Genomic DNA, 20,363 nt, shown 5'->3' on the forward strand with positions numbered 1-20,363 from the left:
CAACCTTTCCTCATACGTCAACCCCCTCATCTCTGGAATCAACTGAGTGAACCTTCTCTGAACCGCCTCGAGAGCAAGTATATCTTTTCTTAAATATGGAAACCAAAACTGCACGCAGTATTCCAGGTGTGGCCTCACCAATACCCTGTATAACTGCAGCAGGACTTCCCTGTTTTTATACTCCATCCCCCTCGCAATAAAAGCCAAGATTCCACTGGCCTTCCTGATCACCTGCTGCACCTGCACACTAACCTTTTGTGTTTCATGCACCAGGACCCCCAGATCCCTTTGTACTGTTCAAATCACACTTTAAAAAGGAAAAGAAACCCAGACATTTCTTCCTAGGTTCTGACCGACAGCCTGAAGAGCAAACAATCTGAAAACTCCAAGGGGGAAAAATTGGGTATCACCCATTTTGGGGCGCTAATATCGGCCGAGCGCAAAATTTAGTGCCCGGTGCTAATTCTCGCCTCCGACTGCAAAATTTGCCTCCGTCGCCCCTGGAGGTGATTTGAGTGCCAAAATCAAGTGCTCCACAACTCTCAAGGCGCAAACGTCAGGGAGCGAGGCACCACCCCAGAACGCTATCGAAGTTCAGGCGATGTCAGTTACCATGGAAGCCAGATAGACTGGCGCTGTCCAGTTCTTAAAGGGGAGGGACCATCTTGCTGGCCAGCCACTCCCTGCTCATTGCAGCCTTGAATCTCGGCCTGCAGAGACCTCTAAAGCAATTGTGTTGGAAGCACTAATGGATAGGTCCAGGGAAAGAGCTCGGCGCTTAGGAACCTCAAAAGTGCTGCTGAGGAGCAAAACTCCTTAGGGCAGTGTTAAATCTTTCCAGACGTGTCTCTCCCTCTCAACCTGCGTGTACGAAAAATTTTGCCGACAAGAAAAGGCAGGAAGCGCCCACCTTTAAAATGCGCTCCCCCAGCCCCTTCTCGACTTGAAAACGTTCCCCTCTACCTGTTGTTCCTAGCGGCAGGTGCGACTCAATATCCGGTCTGAGGCGCTACACGCTCGACTGGCGTCACAATCTGCGGGCGCAGGAGATCGTGGTGGTAGTGTTTAGCGCCGCCGCAAAATGACTGGTCAATTTCGTGAGCGACACTAAAATCGCCGTGCTTGGGCGCCAAGTTCCTAGTGCCTCATTAGCGCCCCCCCAGAGGCACTAACGGGAGGCACTAACCAACTGTATTTTTCTCCCAGGTCTTTGAGCGCCTAGCTGAAACCAACAAGCACATTTCAATCTCAAAGTTTGCTGATCAAACAATAATTAAGCTCTAAATGGCTTTTGATCCTGTGTGTTCATATAACAATGATTAGATTGGAGGCCTTAAGGAGGCACAACATTAGCAAAATAATACATTCTCCATTACATAACAGTCCTGTCCGTACAATACATCTAGAAACGAAGAATATAATAATAGCACGATTTCTAAAAAATCATGTTTATTCCAACATTATTGAATTATTTGAAGAAATAACTAGAAGAGTATACAAGGGCAATGTAGTGGATGTGGTAAACAGACTTTCAGAAGGCCTTCAATAAGATGCCACGTAAGAGACTCATGACAAAGGTCAGAGTGTGTGGAGTCAGAGGCCAAGTAGCAGAATTAATTTAAAGATGGCTACAAACCAGTAATCAGAAGGTAGGAGTTACGGGAAGTTTCTCAGATTGTCAGAAAGTGGGAAATGGTGTCCCGCAGGGATCTGTGCTGGGACACTTATTTACCATATACATAAATTATTTGAAATTGCCCCAGTTTCCTTTTTTAATGCTAGATTTTGTTCTTAGCCCGAGTTCTGATTTATAGTTACAGGGACATGAAATTTGGGCCAAGAGAGAGATTTTTATTACATGGTATTCTGTAATTGTTACCAATGCTTTTGAAATTGAATTCTGTGACTCTGCATGTGTGTGTGAAAATGAGTGACTTTCATTATTATTATATATTTCTTTACATATATGTCCAATATTCTCACTCAACTTTTTTTTATAACCCCAGATACAGGAAACTTTTTTCATCCGGCACGGATGGGACTGACGTGATGCCAGTTCATCAAAAATTCCACATAACCGAACGCTATAGTAAAAGATAGGGAGAGCTGACAGCTCCGTATAAAGCAACAAACCCTGTTGCTTAGCAACAACTGTAGAACAATGGCCTCAAGTTTCAAGCGTCTCTGTAGCTTAGCAACAGCTGCAGCCACACCCTTGCACAGCACAGATGGAAGGCGGCAAATAAATATTAAGTAAACCCTACTCCTGGATTTTGCCGGTTAACCGAGATTTCCGGTTATTTAGGTGCCGGTAAATCGAAAGTTTCCTGTACATAGCAAGTTGGCAAGCAACAAGTACCAACTTGGAACCAGGTACATTCCATTTAGTAGCAATGGGGAAGGGTTCCTATGATTTTTCAGCACTGTGGAATGTTGGGGTTAGGACACCTTGGGCTGGCTGGCTGCAATGTGACTTTCCAGTCCCAAATGTAGATGACAGGTATGGGGAGGGATCTGGCAAGGTTTACAAGTTTCAGGACACGGGTGACTCTGGAAAGCAAATTAAGCGGGTGGAGAGCTAACTCCCTTGCCCTGCAGCTTCTTTCTGTCACCTTTCCCCTTTCCCATACACCGTCTCCTTCTCACCAACTGCTCACTTGTATGCCCTTCCCCTCCTGCTTCCTCCACCCTGTCATTCCCACTGCCTTCCCTACTTGTCACCACTGCCCCATTTATTCCTCCCTTCCTCTTCATTCCTACCATCCATCTCACCCACCACTTTCCTCTCCTCCCCACCTGCAGCCGGACCTAAAAGTGCTTACAGGGCTATAAATAGTCTATTTTTTTTTTTTTTAAATGTGATTTAAAAGCAAATTAATTGTTTCCAGCTTGTGTCAGGAAACTGGCAAAGAGGAGAGTCAATATCAGGGTTTACAGGGGGTTTGGGGAAGCAGGGGGTTGTGGGAACCAGCCAGGCCTAAAATCTCAAAGGCACGGAGGCAGGCAGTAAAGTAACCAAGAACCTAGCTCTAAGGGAGCAAGGAGCATTGCGGATGGCCAGGCCCAAGGCCCAAAAGCAGCGGGGATGAGAACTAAAGTGGCTGAAGCTGTAATGTAGTATGCAGCAGACAGGGAACCGGCTGAGAATAGATGGGAAGAGGTCAACAGTAGCAGAAGCAGGCCTGGTGTAGGCCATTGGCAGTGGAGGCCTCAGCAGGGGCAGCCAAAAAAATTGAAGTTTAAAGTTAATTTAACTTACCTTCTAAAGTATGAAGCTGGGCCCACAAAGCCATCTAGGCTGGGGAAGTAGTAGACAACAGCGACACCTATCTTAGAAACCAAGTAATACAGGAGTTAAGAGGTAAGCAAAATCAATAGAAAATGTGACGGAAATAGGATGACTGACAAAAATGTAAGGGGTAAAATAATAATGTATATGAAACAATGGAAAAAGTGTACACAGATGGAAGATTTTTAATACATTATATACAGATATGTTATTTTAACTATACACTCAGGCCGTGATTTTGCTTACCTCAGCGAGTCCGTGCCGGGCAATGTCGGTGGTGGGTCCCGACCCCGCTGCTGTCTCCATCCCGGCCTCTGAAATGAATTTCCCTAGATTGGGCTTGTTAAGCCCAACCAGTGCGTTTGCCGGCCAATTAAAGGAAGCAGGTCTGGTGACGTAATTTGATGACGCGTTTCCTTAAAGGGACCATGGCCAACTTTATTTTGACAGTTCTGCTGTCAGTTGTTCTACATCATTGAGGTGCTGCAAACACTGTCAAGCTGCACAGAGGTGCACAGCTGCACCCAGGCTCTCCCATGACTCCCTCCATATACGTATAGAGGGAGTCACAGCACGCAGGGAGGTTCTCTTCCCTTCCAATGGGCAGAAGAGACCTCCCCAGGAGATCAACACAGCCTGGCTGCACATTACAGAGGAGGACACAAGCAGGGATGTGGTCAGGAGGACCTGGCTGCAGTGCTGCAAATGTTTCAGTGATCTCAGTAGATCATGAAATGTTAGTACAAAGCCACACTCAACCTCATCCTGCTGTGTTTCTCATCACATCCCCATCCCTCTGCCTTCCCTACTCCTGCACATCATTACTCACACCAACTTACCTTGGACTTTCTCCCATCTCTATCTACATTATCACTTCCCCATCTCACTAGCCACACCTCACCATCATCCTAGTGCAATCATACCAACTAACAACACACAAGGGTAGGCACTTGGGTGTTTTATGCAATGTTCATGTAAAGTTTCTGTTAATGTGGTGTCAAACATTGAAACCTTTATTTTCAACACTCTACGTTTTTGGACAGATTATAAATAGCTTATTGAGTTGCAGTGAATGGTAAGACATAACGATCCCACCCCCCCCCCCCCCCCCGCAATGGTGATGAGTGTGAAAGGAATGGCTTGGGCATTGTAGGGATGCTTTATGGTGTTGCTGTGGGGTGGTGCCAACCTGGCACACCATGTGGCAGCCAGGGTGTACAGCGTCAAGTGAAGTAAATGTGGCCATGGTGAGGCCATCCCATGCCTCCTGGGCAGTAATGTGCTCGGGTGCTGATGCCCTGTGCAGCATCAGGTGATTGCTGAGAAGGTTGGTGTTGTTGTGCCTGGTGCTGCTGGTGTTGGGGCTGATCGTGGTGTGATTCTGAGGAACAAGGTGAGAGAGTATAAAGGGCACCCATGCTGATGAAGTAGAGATGACAGAAGCCATCCGTCAATGGTAAGAGAGGTAATGAGGTCAGACTGGATAGAGACTTGTTTAAAGACTTGCAGCATGGTGAATCTGTTGTTGAAGTGCAGTGAGGAAGAGTTTGTGGCTGTGGGACGATATCTCTGTAAGGTGGCAGCTTTTACTGTACATGTGAAGCTGTCAACTCAACAGCTGATTCAATGGCCACTGAACTCCCGCCTCAGATTGACAGACATGGTCCATGACCAGCGTGGACCCCATGGGCAAGCTGTCAAATGCAGAAGGTGAGCTGAAATTCATTCTTAAGTGTCTCTAAACAAGCCACTAATTATCTGAATTGGGTCCCCCACCGCTACATGTCGGGTCTGCTCAGCACTGACAGACCCGACATTGGGGAAAGGCGCGTGGTGGCATGTTCACAGCGGGGTCCCAACCTGCTGGGGAAAAAAAAACTTTCCCACCTGACCCACCACCGATTGCGACCGCTGAGCCCCCAGAAAATCCAGCCCTCAGTTTTCAATCTCTTACCTTATAGCATTTATATTGCAAAAGAGGTCTGGTGTGGAGATACCTCCCTATGCAGCCGTATCTACTTGTTTTCTCTTTACTGCTCCCCTTATCTTCCAACATGGTCAACAGAGGAGTATTCCAATGGGAATGCCAATATGGCAAGATTGGAATGGGTAAGTCTCTGCAAATTTGCAGGACAGGCAGCCATGCAAATCGGGTAACAACTTAAATGCCTCAAAATAGTAAAAGCAACCAAAGTTGAATGGTTCAGTTATAAAGCTGTTATTAGTAATGTAGCAACTTGAAGGCACCTCCACCTCGACTGATACAACCTAACAATGGGGAATGCCCATTTTCTACAAGCCCCCTGCATCAGTGGTAAATTAAGGCGCAATGACAGAAGACGTGACACATGATGTGACATCGCCAATATGCATTAATTTAAATTCCTACTCCAGCAAGTGCATGGGTCCTTTCACCATCCGACATCAATTTTGGTGCAAAATCACACAGGATGCAAAAATGGAGGGTAGGAACTGTGACGTGCGCTCCCAACCTATTTCCTGCCTCAGTTATGCTGAAAAATGGGTAGAGGATGGGCAAAAAATCTCGGCCCATATTTTTAATGACAAACTATGAACTTTCACTCCATTTTTGATGTCATGGCAATTACCTTACTGTAAAAGATAGATCATATTAACTATTTTCACTGTTTAAAAAGCAAACCAAGAGTAAACATTTCCTTCATTTGCTATTTGTAGTGAAATTGCATACACATTCTTTATATATATTTATGATTTCATTACATAACACTAACAGAAAAAATCTTCTCTCTAGTTAACACTTTAAAACTGTCACTATTTAAGACCATTCATGGTGCAGCAAATTGATGTACTGATGCACAACAGTACAGAGTATTGGGACTTGGGTTTGCAGCTTTTCCAGGGAGAGTTGACTGTATTTTGTCTCAGTGTTCAGAGGAGAACAGGTGAGATGAAAGTTGCTGTGTAAAAAGAAACCCCACAGTGACATGGGAACACAATAGAGCCCACCAGGCTACTAACTACAGAAGCTGAAAATGCTGGAAACACTCAACAGGTCAAGCAGCATCTGTAGAGAGAGTAACAGAATTAATGTTTCAGGTCGATGACCTTCCCAGTTCTGACAAAAGGTCATCGACCTGAAACGTTAACTTTGTTTCTTTCTTCAGATGCTGCTGGACCTGCTGAGTGTTTCCAGCATGTTCAGTTTCTATTTCAAATTTTCAGCATCTGCAGTATTTTGCTTTTGGTTAACTACAGAAGCTGTTTGGAATATTTTTTTCCACACTGTTTTGAACAGAGTTGGACTGATTGGGGTATGCTGGCCAATCCACTGATGAGAAATAGGTTAAAAACAATGCAACTTTAAAAACAAAGAATAACTCAGAACTTCCCTCTATGTGGTAAAAACTATAGGAAGAGTCCTTGAGCCATTTTTAAAAGAACCAAGAACCAATGCCTAGTAATTGAGAACTTTTTTTGATGTGAAGGACATCAGAGATATTAATATTTGTGTGAACATTTTGAAGTTTGGTAGATCTGCTCATGGAAGGTATACTGTCACTTCCTAGTTCCTACTTGGCATTAATGACTAGTAGATACTGAAATTAGTCTCAACACCATCAGACTGGTAAAAAGTGCACGCAGAAATACATTCTCACTTGCAAACTCTCATATCAGGATCTGGACAGAGGAGGGGACAAGAAGCACTGTCAAATCTCATTAATTAGCAGTAAGGCTCTGAATGTTTAGAAAAATTATACCTTCTTAGTGGTGGTAAATCTGAATTACACTTAACAATAAATGACAGGCAAAGCCTATAGCTATTTAGGATCTATAGGCAGTACTTCAGTGCGATAATGTTCAGAAGTGCAAAAATTTACTGATACTCTATGTTGCCTCAAAGTGACATCAGCCTATGTCAGGTATGATACTAGTTCAATCAAAAACAATCGGATTAATCAGGCAGCAGACAATCCACATTAAGCACCCGTTAAGAAAAATATTGGGGGTGATTTTGCCAGCCCTGGGGAGGCGGGTAAGGAGGCTAGACTGCCGGGAAAATGGCAAGAATCTGGGAGGGGGGCGGGTACCCATCCCACCCCCAACCCGCCTCCGTGCCATCTTCCCAGGAGGCGGGTACCCGACCCGCGTTGGGAGCCGCCCCCCCCCCCCAAAGGCGGGAAGGGGATTAGTGCCAATTAACAGGTAGTTGACAGGCAGCTTTTTGGAGAATCCCTATTTTCAGCCCTGAAGTGTGGGCTTTCCGACAGCTCTGAACCACGCCAGGGTCATCGAGGTGGGCCGTCGGTCTGCAGGGGTCGGAGGGGTCGAGATGTCCGGTGTGCAGATGAGTGATTGGTGCAAGTGTGGAGAGGTGAGTGTGTGAGGTGAATGTAAAGTGTTTTAATAAGTTTTACTTACCTTTACTTCTTCCTGCAGGTCTCGGGAGTCCCTGATCTCACCGGCACAGAAGCAGAATGGCTGCTGAACTGTCCAAAGCTGCAGCCTTCTGCTTTCTGCTCAGTAGAGCTCTCTAACTGAGCCCGAGTGGAAGGGCTCAACTTAGATGACAGATTGTCAGTGTTTGACAGCTTCACAGAGCCGTCAAACGCTGACATTTCACCTGTCAAAAGCTCTTGACAGATGAAACGTCACTCGCTGATGGCACCTTTAACTGGCTTTCCCTTAATTGGCCTGCTAAGCCCGCTGGGTGGGCTTAACAAGGGCAATCAAGGGAAAATAGCATGGGTTGGCCACAAGTTGATGGAGGCGGGACTAAAACCCGACAAGTGGGAGTCCCGCCACCAACGCGCCCCCATTGGCAAAATCATCCCCGTTGTTACAGAAGCCAACGTAAGAAACACCTCAGTTTGTCCTCTTGTTGTAGAATTATTCTTTAAATTATTTAAGTTTTAATTGCAACAAGTTTATAAAAAACAGAAGAACATACAGTTCGGAAAAACTAAATATTTGAATGTACAATTTTTCCAAATTTTAATACATCAGCTGGTTGAACCTATCTATCTGTATGTTTAGAATATACTTAAGCTTCTTGGGCTCAACCTGTAGATGGAGAAATCACATCCAAGATCCTTCCAATTGAATGACACGTCACATACACTGGAGCAACTTCAATGATTCCTGCACCTTACTCAGGGTCTGTTATATTCCTGTACACTAGTGTTGCGAATGCAGACAACTGGTTGACCAGAGACTTAAGCCAACTGTCTTGAGTCAGTTTGCATTATTTCTAAACATTAAAACTGTCTGCATGTGTTCAGTAGATGCCAGTTTGATTGAGAGCAGATCTAACATTTACAAGCAACTTTGGTGAGCTTGTAGTGAGTATCCCAACGTCAATCTTTATACATTTGAATGTGCTGAATAAACCACATTTAGTATTATGGAACAATGCAGCTTTGAAACATTAACTTTAATTTACAACAGATCAAAACTGCATTGTCCTGAGGTTGGGCGAGTTAGAACACTGTACTTTTAGTTTTGGTATCTAGTTCAAGTTCATCCTACATAGACTATGTAAGTGCTTCCAGCTTTTAAGAGTTCAAAACCACAATCCAGTTACTGATGGATGCAAATCTGGAGCATACACTACATAGAAACCAATACATATTGACTGGCTTCAATTTTAAGAATGGTTATGTAGCAAACAGAAATCAAATGGTGAGTAGAGGGTGTTCCAAGATTCAGATTAAGGGACATTATTGGACAGAAAAGAGGGAATTATAAACAACAATTAACGACATCAACAACTTTTATAGTGCCTTGAACGAAGAAACTAACCATGATGCTTTATGGGGTATTGGAGAGGGAGAAAAAAATTAATGGGAATAGATAATGTAACTGTGGTAAACCACTGTCGTTCACTATTGTTGTTGTTGTCGTTCACTCTTGTTTCACTGTTATACCTGACTATGCCTCAGCTGACTCCGCCCTTGGCTACCTGGTATAAGGACGGCTGCACGGCAGCTCTCTGCCATTCGGTCGTCCACTAGAGGCATAGTCCTGATCTGTTTGTAGTTGCATTCAGTAGTTAATAAAAGCCTGTTGTTCTGAACTCTACTCAGCCTTTTATTAGAATCGATAGCACATCAATTTTATTAACTACTGACAAAAAAAAAAATAACGATGCTGCAGATACTTAAGATCAAGTGCCTGGAACTCGACCCGCAAGAACCGGACTCGCCTGCTAAGTTCTCGCACTGGTTGAACTGTTTTGAGTCTTTTCTGGCTGCATCCGGCGAGACCGTCGCCACCGACGCCGACAAGCTCAGGGTGCTGAATTCGAAAGTAAACCACCGAGCTTTTGCCCTTATCCGGGACGCTATGAGCTACCAGGGGGCTATCAACATTTTAAAGGAACAATATGCACGCCCGGTCAACTATGTTTACGCAAGACATCTCCTGGGGTCCCGCAAACAACAGCCCGGGGAACCCACAGAAGCATACATACGGGCGCTGAAGGAACTCGGCCGAGCCTGCGAATGCAAGCAAGTATCAGCCACGGAACATACGGAGGAGCTCATCCGGGACGCCCTCGTTGCGGGCCTCAGGTCCACTCACACACGGCAGCAACTGCTGGAAAGTAGCGAGCTCGACCTGAAGGCGGCGATTTCACTCACCCTTTCGTTGGACGTAGCCCATCGGAACATGGAGGCCTACTCCCCGGACCGCGCGGCCGCCTCGTGGATGTCGCGGCCGCCGCCATCTTGGGACGTGGTGCCGCCCCGGGCCCCGGCCCCCAACTGCTGCAGCGATGTCCCGCCCGAGCCAGAAATGTTATTTCTGTGGCCAAACCAAACACCCCAGGGCGTGCTGCCCGGCGAAAAACGCTGTCTGCGGTAAGAAGGGACACTACGCTGGCGTCTGCAGAAGTCAGAAGACCCCTACCTTCAGCAGCGCCGCTTGCGATTCGTGGGAGCGGCCATCTTGCCTTCCTCCAGCCTCGTGGGGATCGGGATCGTCATGGGCGCCGCCATTTTGTCCTTCTTCTCCGACGCCGCCATTTTGTCCGCCATTTTGCCAACGGGCCCCCGACTCACCCACCGCCTCACCGGGGTTTTACAGCGGCCTCCATTACGCTGGATCAATCCAGACCCCATCAGCTAGCCAGGTCCACGATGGACATCCAGGTAAATGGCCGCGCCACAACTTGCCTTTTTGATTCCGGGAGCACGGAGAGCTTCATACACCCTGATACGGTACGGCATTATTCCCTCTCGGTCCTGCCAGCGCGCCATCGGATCTCCATGGCCTCAAAATCTCACTCAGCAGACGTCAGCGGCTACTGCGTAGTGACCCTTTCGGTGAGGGGCTCCGTTTATAAAAATGTAAAGCTCTTCGTCCTGCCACATCTCTGCGCTGCCGTTCTGCTGGGGTTGGACTTTCATTGTCACTTTAAGAGTGTCACCTTGACATACGGTGGACCTTTTCCCCCACTCACTGTCTGCAACCAGCAGTTTTTAAATTGCCCACCGCGCCCCACCTGTAGTCTCTCTACCCTCAAAATCACCCCCCCGTTCGCTAACCTCACCCGCGACTGCAAGCCTATCGCCACAAAGAGCAGGCGATACAGCACCGGGGACAGATCCTTTATAAGATCTGAGGTGACGCGGCTCCTGAAGGAGGGGATTATTGAGGGTAGTACCAGCCCCTGGCGAGCTCAGGTGGTAGTCGTTAAGACCGGCAACAAGCAGCGCCTGGTCGTCGACTACAGCCAGACAATCAACAAGTACACCCAGTTGGACGCATACCCTCTCCCCTGCATAGCCGACATGGTTAATAAGATAGCGCAATATCGCGTTTTCTCGACCATTGACCTCAAGGCAGCATACCACCAAATCCCTATCCGCCCTGAGGACCGCCAGTACACAGCTTTCGAGGCAAACGGCCGTCTTTTTCACTTCCTCAGGGTTCCTTTCGGCGTCACCAACGGTGTCTCCGTCTTCCAGAGGGAGATGGACCGGATGGTCGACGAGAATGCGTTACAGGCCACGTTTCCCTACCTGGACAACGTGACCATCTGTGGCCATGACCTGCAGGACCATGACGCCAACCTTGATAAGTTCCTTCGCACGGCCCAACTCCTAAACCTCACGTACAACAAGGAAAAGTGCATATTCCGCACAACCCGCCTCGCTATCCTTGGCTGCGTGGTGGAACACGGAGTCATCGGTCCTGACCCTGACCGGATGCGCCCCCTGATGGAACTTCCCCTGCCCCACTGTCTCAAGGCCCTCAAAAGGTGCCTGGGCTTCTTTTCCTATTACGCCCAGTGGGTCCCTCATTATGCGGACAAAGCCCGTCCACTTATCAAGTCCACTTCCTTTCCCCTGACGGCGGAGGCCTGCTCAGCCTTTCACCGTATAAAAGATGACATTGCCAAGGCCACCATGCACTCGGTGGACGAGTCCATCCCCTTCCAGGTGGAGAGCGATGCATCCGACTTTGCCCTGGCCGCTACCCTTAACCAGGCGGGAAGACCCGTGGCCTTCTTTTCACGAACCCTCCAGGGCTCCGAACTCAGACACTCCTCTGTGGAAAAGGAGGCCCAGGCCATTGTGGAGGCGGTGCGCCACTGGCGGCACTACCTGGCTGGAAAACGATTTACCCTGCTTACTGACCAGCGTTCAGTCGCTTTCATGTTCAATAATAAGCAGAGGGGCAAAATCAAAAATGACAAGATTTTGAGGTGGAGAATTGAACTTTCCACCTACAATTACAACATCTTGTACCGGCCCGGGAAACTCAACGAACCCTCAGATGCTCGATCGCGAGACACATGCGCCAACGCGCAGATCGATAGACTACGGGGCCTCCACAACGACCTCTGCCACCCGGGGGTCACCAGGTTCTTCCACTTCATCAAGGCCCGCAACCTGCCTTACTCCATCGAGGAGGTCAGGACCATGACCAGGAGCTGCCCAGTCTGTGCAGAGTGCAAGCCGCGCTTCTGTATGCCTGACAGAGCAAACCTGATCAAGGCCACCCGCCCCTTTGAGCGCCTGAGTGTCGACTTTAAAGGGCCCCTCCCCTCCTCTGACTGTAATGTGTACTTCCTCAACATAGTTGATGAGTGCTCCCGTTCCCCTTTCGCCATCCCCTGCCCGGACATGACCACCGCTACGGTCATTAAATGCTTGCACAACCTCTTTGCTTTGTTCGGTTTTCCCAGCTATATTCATAGCGACCGGGGCTCGTCCTTCATGAGCGACGAACTCCGTCAGTACCTGCTCATGAGAGGTATTGCCTCAAGCCGGACCACCAGCTACAACCCCCGGGGGAACAGACAGGTTGAAAGAGAGAACGCGACGGTCTGAAGGCGGCCCTCCTAGCCTTAAAATCTAGGGGCCTTCCGACCTCCCGTTGGCAGGATGTCCTACCTGATGCGCTCCACTCCATCCGGTCACTGCTGTGTACTGCCACCAACGCCACCCCCCACGAGCGAATGTTCGTTTTTCCCCGGAGGTCCACATCCGGTACCTCACTACCACACTGGCTGACGTCCCCAGGGCCCGTCCTGCTGAGGAAGCATGTAAGGTCCCACAAAACGGCTCCCCTGGTAGAGAAGGTTCACCTCCTCCATGCCAACCCCCAGTACGCCTACGTGGCATACTCGGACAGGCGGGAGGATAGAGTCTCCATTAGAGATCTGGCACCCTCGGGGTCCACTGACCCGTCACCATTGCCCTCCACCACGACCCCCTTCGACACGGCCCAAAATTCAGTAGACCCAATTCTCACCCCTGTCCATTCCACCCCAGTAGACGGCATGCCGCGACCCCAGGACCCGCCGGAGTCCACTCGCCCACCCAACACCAAAGGGGACGATACGCCGGTGCTCGATCCCGTTCAAGACGCGTCGTTGGAAGCTGTACCATCTCAACCGTCGCCACGAAGATCTCGACGGCAAATGAGGCCGCCCGACAGACTCACCTACTCGAACTTTTGATACACTTCACCCCGCCGGACTTAATTTTAAACGAGGGGTGAATGTGGTAAACCACTGTCGTTCACTGTGTTCACTATTGTTGTTGTTGTCGTTCACTCTTGTTTCACTGTTATACCTGACTATGCCTCAGCTGACTCCGCCCTTGGCTACCTGGTATAAGGACGGCTGCACGGCAGCTCTCTGCCATTCGGTCGTCCACTAGAGGCATAGTCCGGATCTGTTTGTAGTTGCATTCAGTAGTTAATAAAAGCCTGTTGTTCTGAACTCCACTCAGCCTTTTATTAGAATCGATAGCGCATCAGTAACAAATGCTGAGTCACAGAGGGGTGACCACAATCGTCTACAATTTTCCAGTGGCCCTGATCATGGCAAATGATCACCTTTTGTTTTCCTCAGATAACCATCTCAGTCCAGACCTCATGGGACTCCTTTTTAGGGTTATCAAGCATCTTTGAAACACTAATATGACATGTGTAATTTTGAACCAAGTTCAATTTTACTTCTAGATGCTCTTTAACAGTTAAATAAAATTTATGTTTTCAAGTAAAGTGGTTAAAAAAATATGCTTTCAAGTATAGCAAAACACAATACATAACACTGGACCATAAATGGGTGTAAATATTAGAAGTTTTGAGAATGTCAAACATCCATCTACCATTAAAAAAAGCTTCTGGCAGGCTGTCTAATACATGGTCTGTAAACGCCTTTAACTTGAGCCACGCTTCTTTTTCTTCTTTGTGCACAATGACGACTTTCAGCCTCAACTCTTAAAATTTTATGGACCTGGAGGATTAGAAAAATCTGCTCCCTGACTGGTGGATTAAAACCAAGTTAATTAACCTTTACCAACTGTCCAGGCACGAAAGCCTCCAAGTTTTCAAACTTCAAGCAGCAGCAAGCACAGAGGTGGCAGTGCTGGAAGAATTAGCATTTGAACCACCCTCTGTATCTGTGCCTTTTTCTTTAAACTTGTGCAAATACACTTTGCTGTTAAAACTCAACATTTAAATGTAATGATTTTTCTCAAATCCTTTCTGTTGAAAAGTGGTAAAATAAACAATCCCAATACGTAACAAGAGGTGTACGCTTTGATGAGTTGAATGATCTTTTCCTGTTCTGAACTTTGTTGATTGTGTCTACAATCAAAATATGTATTCTCCTATCCACTGGATCAAGTAGATGGGAACGGAGGAGAAATGCTTCTCCTGACACATACTTATTACCAAAATACCATCAACTCCTCTTATCATACCTATCGTTAAATCTACAGTTGGGCCCCGAGCTAGTTCTTGAACCCTTTAAGTACCCCCACATGTAGGCAAACCTTTATGTATTTTTTGTGCCAATGTTATTTTTTGCTGATTAATGACTTTGTTATTTTAACTTTTATATTTAAAAAAACTGCTGTATTACAAAATCATAAAGAGGAAAATTACAAGCTGTTTGTAGAGATAGTAAAATGAACTCCAGTACTCGAGAGTTTAAAAAAATGTTGGCACTAATGGAACCTGGCACTAGGCAGCCAGATTTGGTTTAAACCAGACTGTCTGTCCGTTCTTGAAATGGTTAAGAGAGGCCCAGTGGGCCAACCTCTTGTTTAAACAAGTTTCATTCATTTGATGACCTCAGCTCTCAGTGATTTGTTTTAACGCCAACAGAAGTACAAATATCACACATATGTGAAATATTCAACTATCACTGCCATTCATAATGCTTATTATACACCTGTGAAACACCACTTAGTATCATTACTGTGTGCCGTGTTCCAAATCATTTTAATCCCCAGCCCAAAATTCCAATTTTTTTTTTTTAAACTTCCTATAACATGTTGTAAGCTTTCACACAAGTGAAAGAATTATGGTAATACATAGTTGCTATGAAAACCACAGTACATTTCTGTTAAGTTCATTCATATTTTTCCAAGAAATATTTTTTATACACTTCTACTTTATTTGGATTCCTCTTTCAAAAAATGGTGCTACTAGAGCAAACATATTTTTTTTTAAATGATACATTATACTTGAAGGGTGGATTGGAACTGCTTTAAGCGCTTAGAGGGAATTTACACTGGCTGGATTCTACTGGGTAGAATAACAGTTAGCAGATCGCCATTTGCAATGTTGAGACAGAGGTGAAGGCTTTGAAACTCTACACTTAAAAACTACCTTTTAACTGGGGCTGCTACTTCAATTTTGTCAAAGACAAATTTAAGACTGAGAATAAAGATTGATTTAAGTTTTAAATTGAAAATACAGCTCTTATTTGACTAATTTTTAGGGGAGATTTTGAGGCCTTCTGGCCAAGGAAATGGGGCAGTAGTGCCCTAAAAATGGTGGAGAAATACCTACCGCCCAGTTCCCGTTGTCACTGTGGCCATCGCAATCTTCCGCCCAGGCCTACTGTGGACAGGCGGAATGCGCGTCCGAGTCAGGCAGTGGACCCTTTTAATATGCAAATTGGGGTCATATGACATACATATTACCCCGTTTGCTATTTTAGGACAGTGCTGGACAGAGCATGCGCCTCCTGAGATTGAATGCCCACCCAGAGATCTATATTTTTTCAGCCTGGTGACTGGCCAGACTGCCCGATATTGCAGTAAGTAGGCTGCCCCATGCCTTACGTTCTCTGCTCGTAACCCGCCTGCTGAATGCTAATGAGGCCTGGCCCTCAAATTGGACCGAGCCTCCCGTCAGGACTATCGGGTGGCTGATGGGCACGCTTTGATGGCTGGCTGCCCAAAGTCTGCAATGCAGGAAATCTACCCCATAATTTGACTTTCATAGAAATAATCAAATGAGAAAATATGTAAATCAAATTTTGCAAAAACGTATTATGTACAAATTGATCAAATTTTCCTAGCAAAAGAACAGCAAAAATAAGACAACAAAAATACAAGCAGGAGGACTGCTACACACAAACTAGCACTCCTGTTGATCTGAACAGGAAAAAAAATACAAACATTAACCATGTCAAAGGCCAAATCACCTATTGGAATAGCTCCCCATAATTTTTAACTACTGAACAAAATATTTACAAATTAAAATTTACTTGACTGGCAGGCTGTGTTACAGGAAGATTATGATCCAAGTTAGGTTTTCTGAATTTTGAGTGGATCACAGAATGACAAAATATATATCCACAATCCACCATCAATCCCAATAATGACATCTCAATTAATTATCTATTACTAATATATAAAATAACAACTTACATTTATATAGCACCTTTAATGTAGAAAAATGTCCTAAGGCACGTCACAGAGGAGTGAGGAAAATGGACTCCAAGTCAAAGGAGGAATGATTCAGAGGGGTGACCAAAAGCTTGGTCAAAGTGATGGGTTTTAAGAGGTTTTAAAGGAAGAGAGGCAGAGGGACTTGGGAAAAGAATTCCAGAGAGTGGCATCTCCTCTTCTTCTTTAGGCATGAAGTGGCTGAAGGCATGGCCGCCAATGATGCGACAGAGGGCGGGAAGTATGCAGAAGTGGCTGTAGTCAGAGGAATGGCGAGTTCAGGCAGGAAAGGGGATTGTAGGTTGCAGGAGGTTATAGAGATAGGGAGAAGTGAAGCCATGGTGGACTTGACATCAAGGATAAGAATTTGAATCTTGAGGCACTGGGAAGTAGGAGCCAATGTAGGTTTGCGAGAACGGGGGTGACAGGCAAGCTGCAGAGTTTTCACTGAGCTGGAGATTATGCAGTGTGAGGGATTGGAAGCCTGCAAGGAGAGCATAGTAGTAATCGAATCTAGGTGACAAAGGCATGAGGAGGATTTCAGCAATGGATTAGGTAGGGGCAGATGCAGGTGATGTTACGGGGGTGAAAGTAGGCGATCTTAGTGATGTAGAGGGAATACAGTTGGAGACTCAGATTGGGGTCAAACAACATGCCACAGTTACAAACAGTCTGGTTCAGCCTGAGACAGTGGCAGGAAAGGGGAATGGAGTCAGTAGTGAGGGAACGGAGTTTGTGGCGGAGGCCAAAAATGATCTTTGGTCGTTCCAATGTTTAGCTGGACAAAGTTAAGTCTTGCCCAAGACAGTCAGACTGCCCAAAGACAGCGGAGTCAGTTGAGAGAGGTGGGTGTCAATCGGTATACATGTGAAAAGTGACCAATGTCTGATCGTCAAACTGCAGCATGTAGATGCAAGTATGAAAATTAGAACTTAAAAAGTATATATAGTGAATTTGCATAAAGCGAATATAACTTGTAATGAAAACTAAATCCACATGTACCTGTTATGCAGGTCTGTCTCCTTCTCTTTGGCTTAGGCGTGACCTGGGCTGTTACTTCCTTGCTCTGAAGCACTGGATGATCAGATTTACTCTTCACTGTAGCCTCCTGCAGTCCACACAAGTGTTTCGCTCTGTTGATAACACGGCTCCTGTAAAAAGCTGGGACATCTTGACATTTCAGTTCTTCCCATTCAAGGGTCCCTTCCGATGGAATTTCCCTACCGAAGTCATAATTCCATTTTTGTCCGGCAGCTTCAATATTTGCCCGGAGTAAATGCTGAAAATCTTGCTGTAGCTGCTCGTGATCAACGGGGCCGAATAAGTTTCTCCGGACATGGTTCGCTTTGCCCTTAAGATCTATTTCCAGTTTCCGTTCTTCAGAATGTAGACCCATCATAGTGTCCCTGAACAGAGAACCAGAGAGGAGACAATCTTTAGCTCAAAACGCCAGCTTCGCAAAAATTATATATAACCTCAAAATTACGTATCTATTATTCCACGGGGATCTTTCCCATGCAAAAGTTCATGTGTCAGTTACTGCAGTGAAATTACATTAGTCAGAGCACACCAAGAAATTCACAAAAAACTGAGCCGCTGAAATAATTTGCAGCAGACTCCCAACTTCAATCTGTTACAGTACTGGTTTACATGGCGCAATTGTACATTCCTGTGAAACGGCAGAATTAATGTGTGTGTGTGTGTGTGTGTGTGTGTGAGAGAGGGGGATTTCTGTGAATTAATCTGCCGAGTTGTGTATGTCTGATAAACCTGCAGCAATCGCACCTACAAGTATCTGTGGTCTTCTCGTTTATCACACAACTGCTTAAGCCTCAAACCCCGTCAGGTCTGCGAGTTGCAATCTCCTCCCGTGATGAAACCACTAACTTCCACTCCTCTCGCCGCAATGTGCAACCAGTGACCGAGCTTAATGCCTTTTTCATCAGACGCTTGAGCATTGCCTCCTCCGAGCCGCATTTCCCCGCCAGCGGTTCAGTGGCGCTAAGTCCCATTAACTGTAGGTTGTGCAATAATCGCATTCCACACACCGCAGGCAGCATTTCCCGTTACAAACACAAACCCCAAACCAGTGACGCACGAACCGTTTCTCTCTGGGCTGACTTTATAAATAATCCTCCATGTGCCCAATTCAGGAGGGGCAGGGATGGGTCAGACGCGCCGTGATTGACAGACACGCACAGCTAAACACAAACACTATCACAGTCCCGAACAACGCTCCCACTTCGCATCGTTTGGAAAATAGATTGCACACTTAAAACCTTGCCTCTGCGTGCCTTGGTTTTGTCCTCTTGACTTGCTCATTATTGGATACGCCATTGAGAACTCAGCAATTGCACCGAACCATCGCCGAGTGCAATACTTCACACTTGCCTGAAAGCGGCAAACGTTTTTAAAATATATTTAATATTTATATCGTCTATAAACCACAGAGACACTAAGTAAATCCCTGTTAACAGCGTTTAAAGTTAGTCCAGCACTCATGCAGGTTTCCATTAAACCATGGCACTACTTTGCTGCACAGTTCTGCCCTTCGGTAAATGACGACAACAAAAATTACAAAATGCGTACACTCGCCGTTTTAAGTGACAGTGGTCGGTATTCGGGAGCTGCTGTTCTCCGCACTCCGGTCCGCTGCCGCTTCCAGTCCAAATCATCTTGGGATTTTCAGGTTTCCCACGTGATAACATCACCATCACATCCAACAGGCGCTTCAATTAATGTTGCACACGGTAACAAATTATAATACAGGGGCACTGCAAACTGTACACGATCATACCGCAAGGTGAAATGCTGCACAACTTACATTTCCATAGCCTAATCTATGGAAAGATGTACTTTACAGGGTGAAGCAACAATGGTGTCCACCAAACGGGGGGAGGGAGGCATAAAGGAAAGGTTAGGGTGGGATGATGAGCAGTGAGCCAGAAAGAACTTGCATTTGTAAAGTGCTTTTCACTTCCTCAACATGTGTTTTACAGCCAATTAATGATTTTTGAAGTATAGTCATTATTATGTATGCAAATGTAGCAGGCAATTTGTGCACAGCAAGGTTTTGCAATTGCAATACTCCCTCAGAACTGCACCTGTCAGTCTAAATTATGCACTTGAATCAATTTTTCCTGAGTTGGCACCAGGGAGGTTGATGGAATCTAGGCCAGAAGCATGTAGGTGCTGCAAGAGCTAATTGGATTCAGTTTTGCAATATTAAGTTGGAGGAAATTTCAGCTCAAACAGGCATTACTATCAAACAGGCAGTTGGAAAATACAATAGCATTGGAGGAGACTGAAAGGCAGATGAACTAGGTGTTTTTGCTATCGCCAAGGAATAGCACATAATGAGCGGACAAGGAATGGTGCTCTGGGGTGCACCGAAGATGTGGGCATTGGAGGAGAAACCATTTGAGAAGATGTAATGTTTTCTAACCAGGAGACAGAATACCATGGAGGTGGACTGGAGAGGAAAAGAAAGACTTGCATTTATATAGCGCCTTTCACAACCACTGGACATCCCAAAACACTTTGCAGCCAATGAAGTACTTTTGAAGTGTAGTCACTGTTGTAATGTAGGAAACACGGCAGCCAATTTGCGCACAGCAAGCTCCCACAAACAGCAATGTGATAATGACCAGATAATCTGTTTTAGTTATATCGATTGAGGGATAAATATTGGCCAGGACACCAGGGATAACTCTCTTGCCATAAGATCATTTACGTCCACCTGAGAGAGCAGACGGGACCTCAGTTTAATGTCTCATCCGAAAGACGGAGAGATGTTGAAGTGGTCATTGAAGCGAGATTAGCACCAATTTAACCTAAATTGCCGGTGGGAGTGGGGCGGGTTTGGGTCAGACACTTTTTGTACAACCCACCCA

General features: G+C 46.1%; 1 protein-coding gene across 8 annotated transcripts in view; it reads right to left on the reverse strand.

The window, feature by feature from the left end:
• The window catches only part of LOC147106197 (cyclin-dependent kinase inhibitor 1-like), a 40,996-nt gene extending 21,444 nt beyond the window's left edge, over nt 1-19,552 (reverse strand). Inside the window, exons 1-3 of one of the 8 annotated variants that reach the window (XM_086009079.1) lie at nt 19,060-19,552; nt 17,473-17,876; nt 3,260-3,326 (exon numbers count right to left, since the gene is read on the reverse strand). In XM_086009079.1, coding sequence (XP_085865205.1) covers nt 3,260-3,326; nt 17,473-17,876; nt 19,060-19,184 — 596 coding nt within the window. In that variant the 5' untranslated portion in view covers nt 19,185-19,552. The other 7 variants (XM_086009080.1, XM_086009081.1, XM_086009086.1 and 4 more) reach the window with 7 other exon arrangements.
• Nucleotides 19,553-20,363: the final 811 nt, after the last annotated feature.

Source organism: Somniosus microcephalus, chromosome 16 (assembly GCF_052327205.1).
Source record: "Somniosus microcephalus isolate GS21.2 chromosome 16, FLI_Smic_1.0, whole genome shotgun sequence".
NCBI classification, from domain to species: Eukaryota; Metazoa; Chordata; class Chondrichthyes; order Squaliformes; family Somniosidae; genus Somniosus; species Somniosus microcephalus.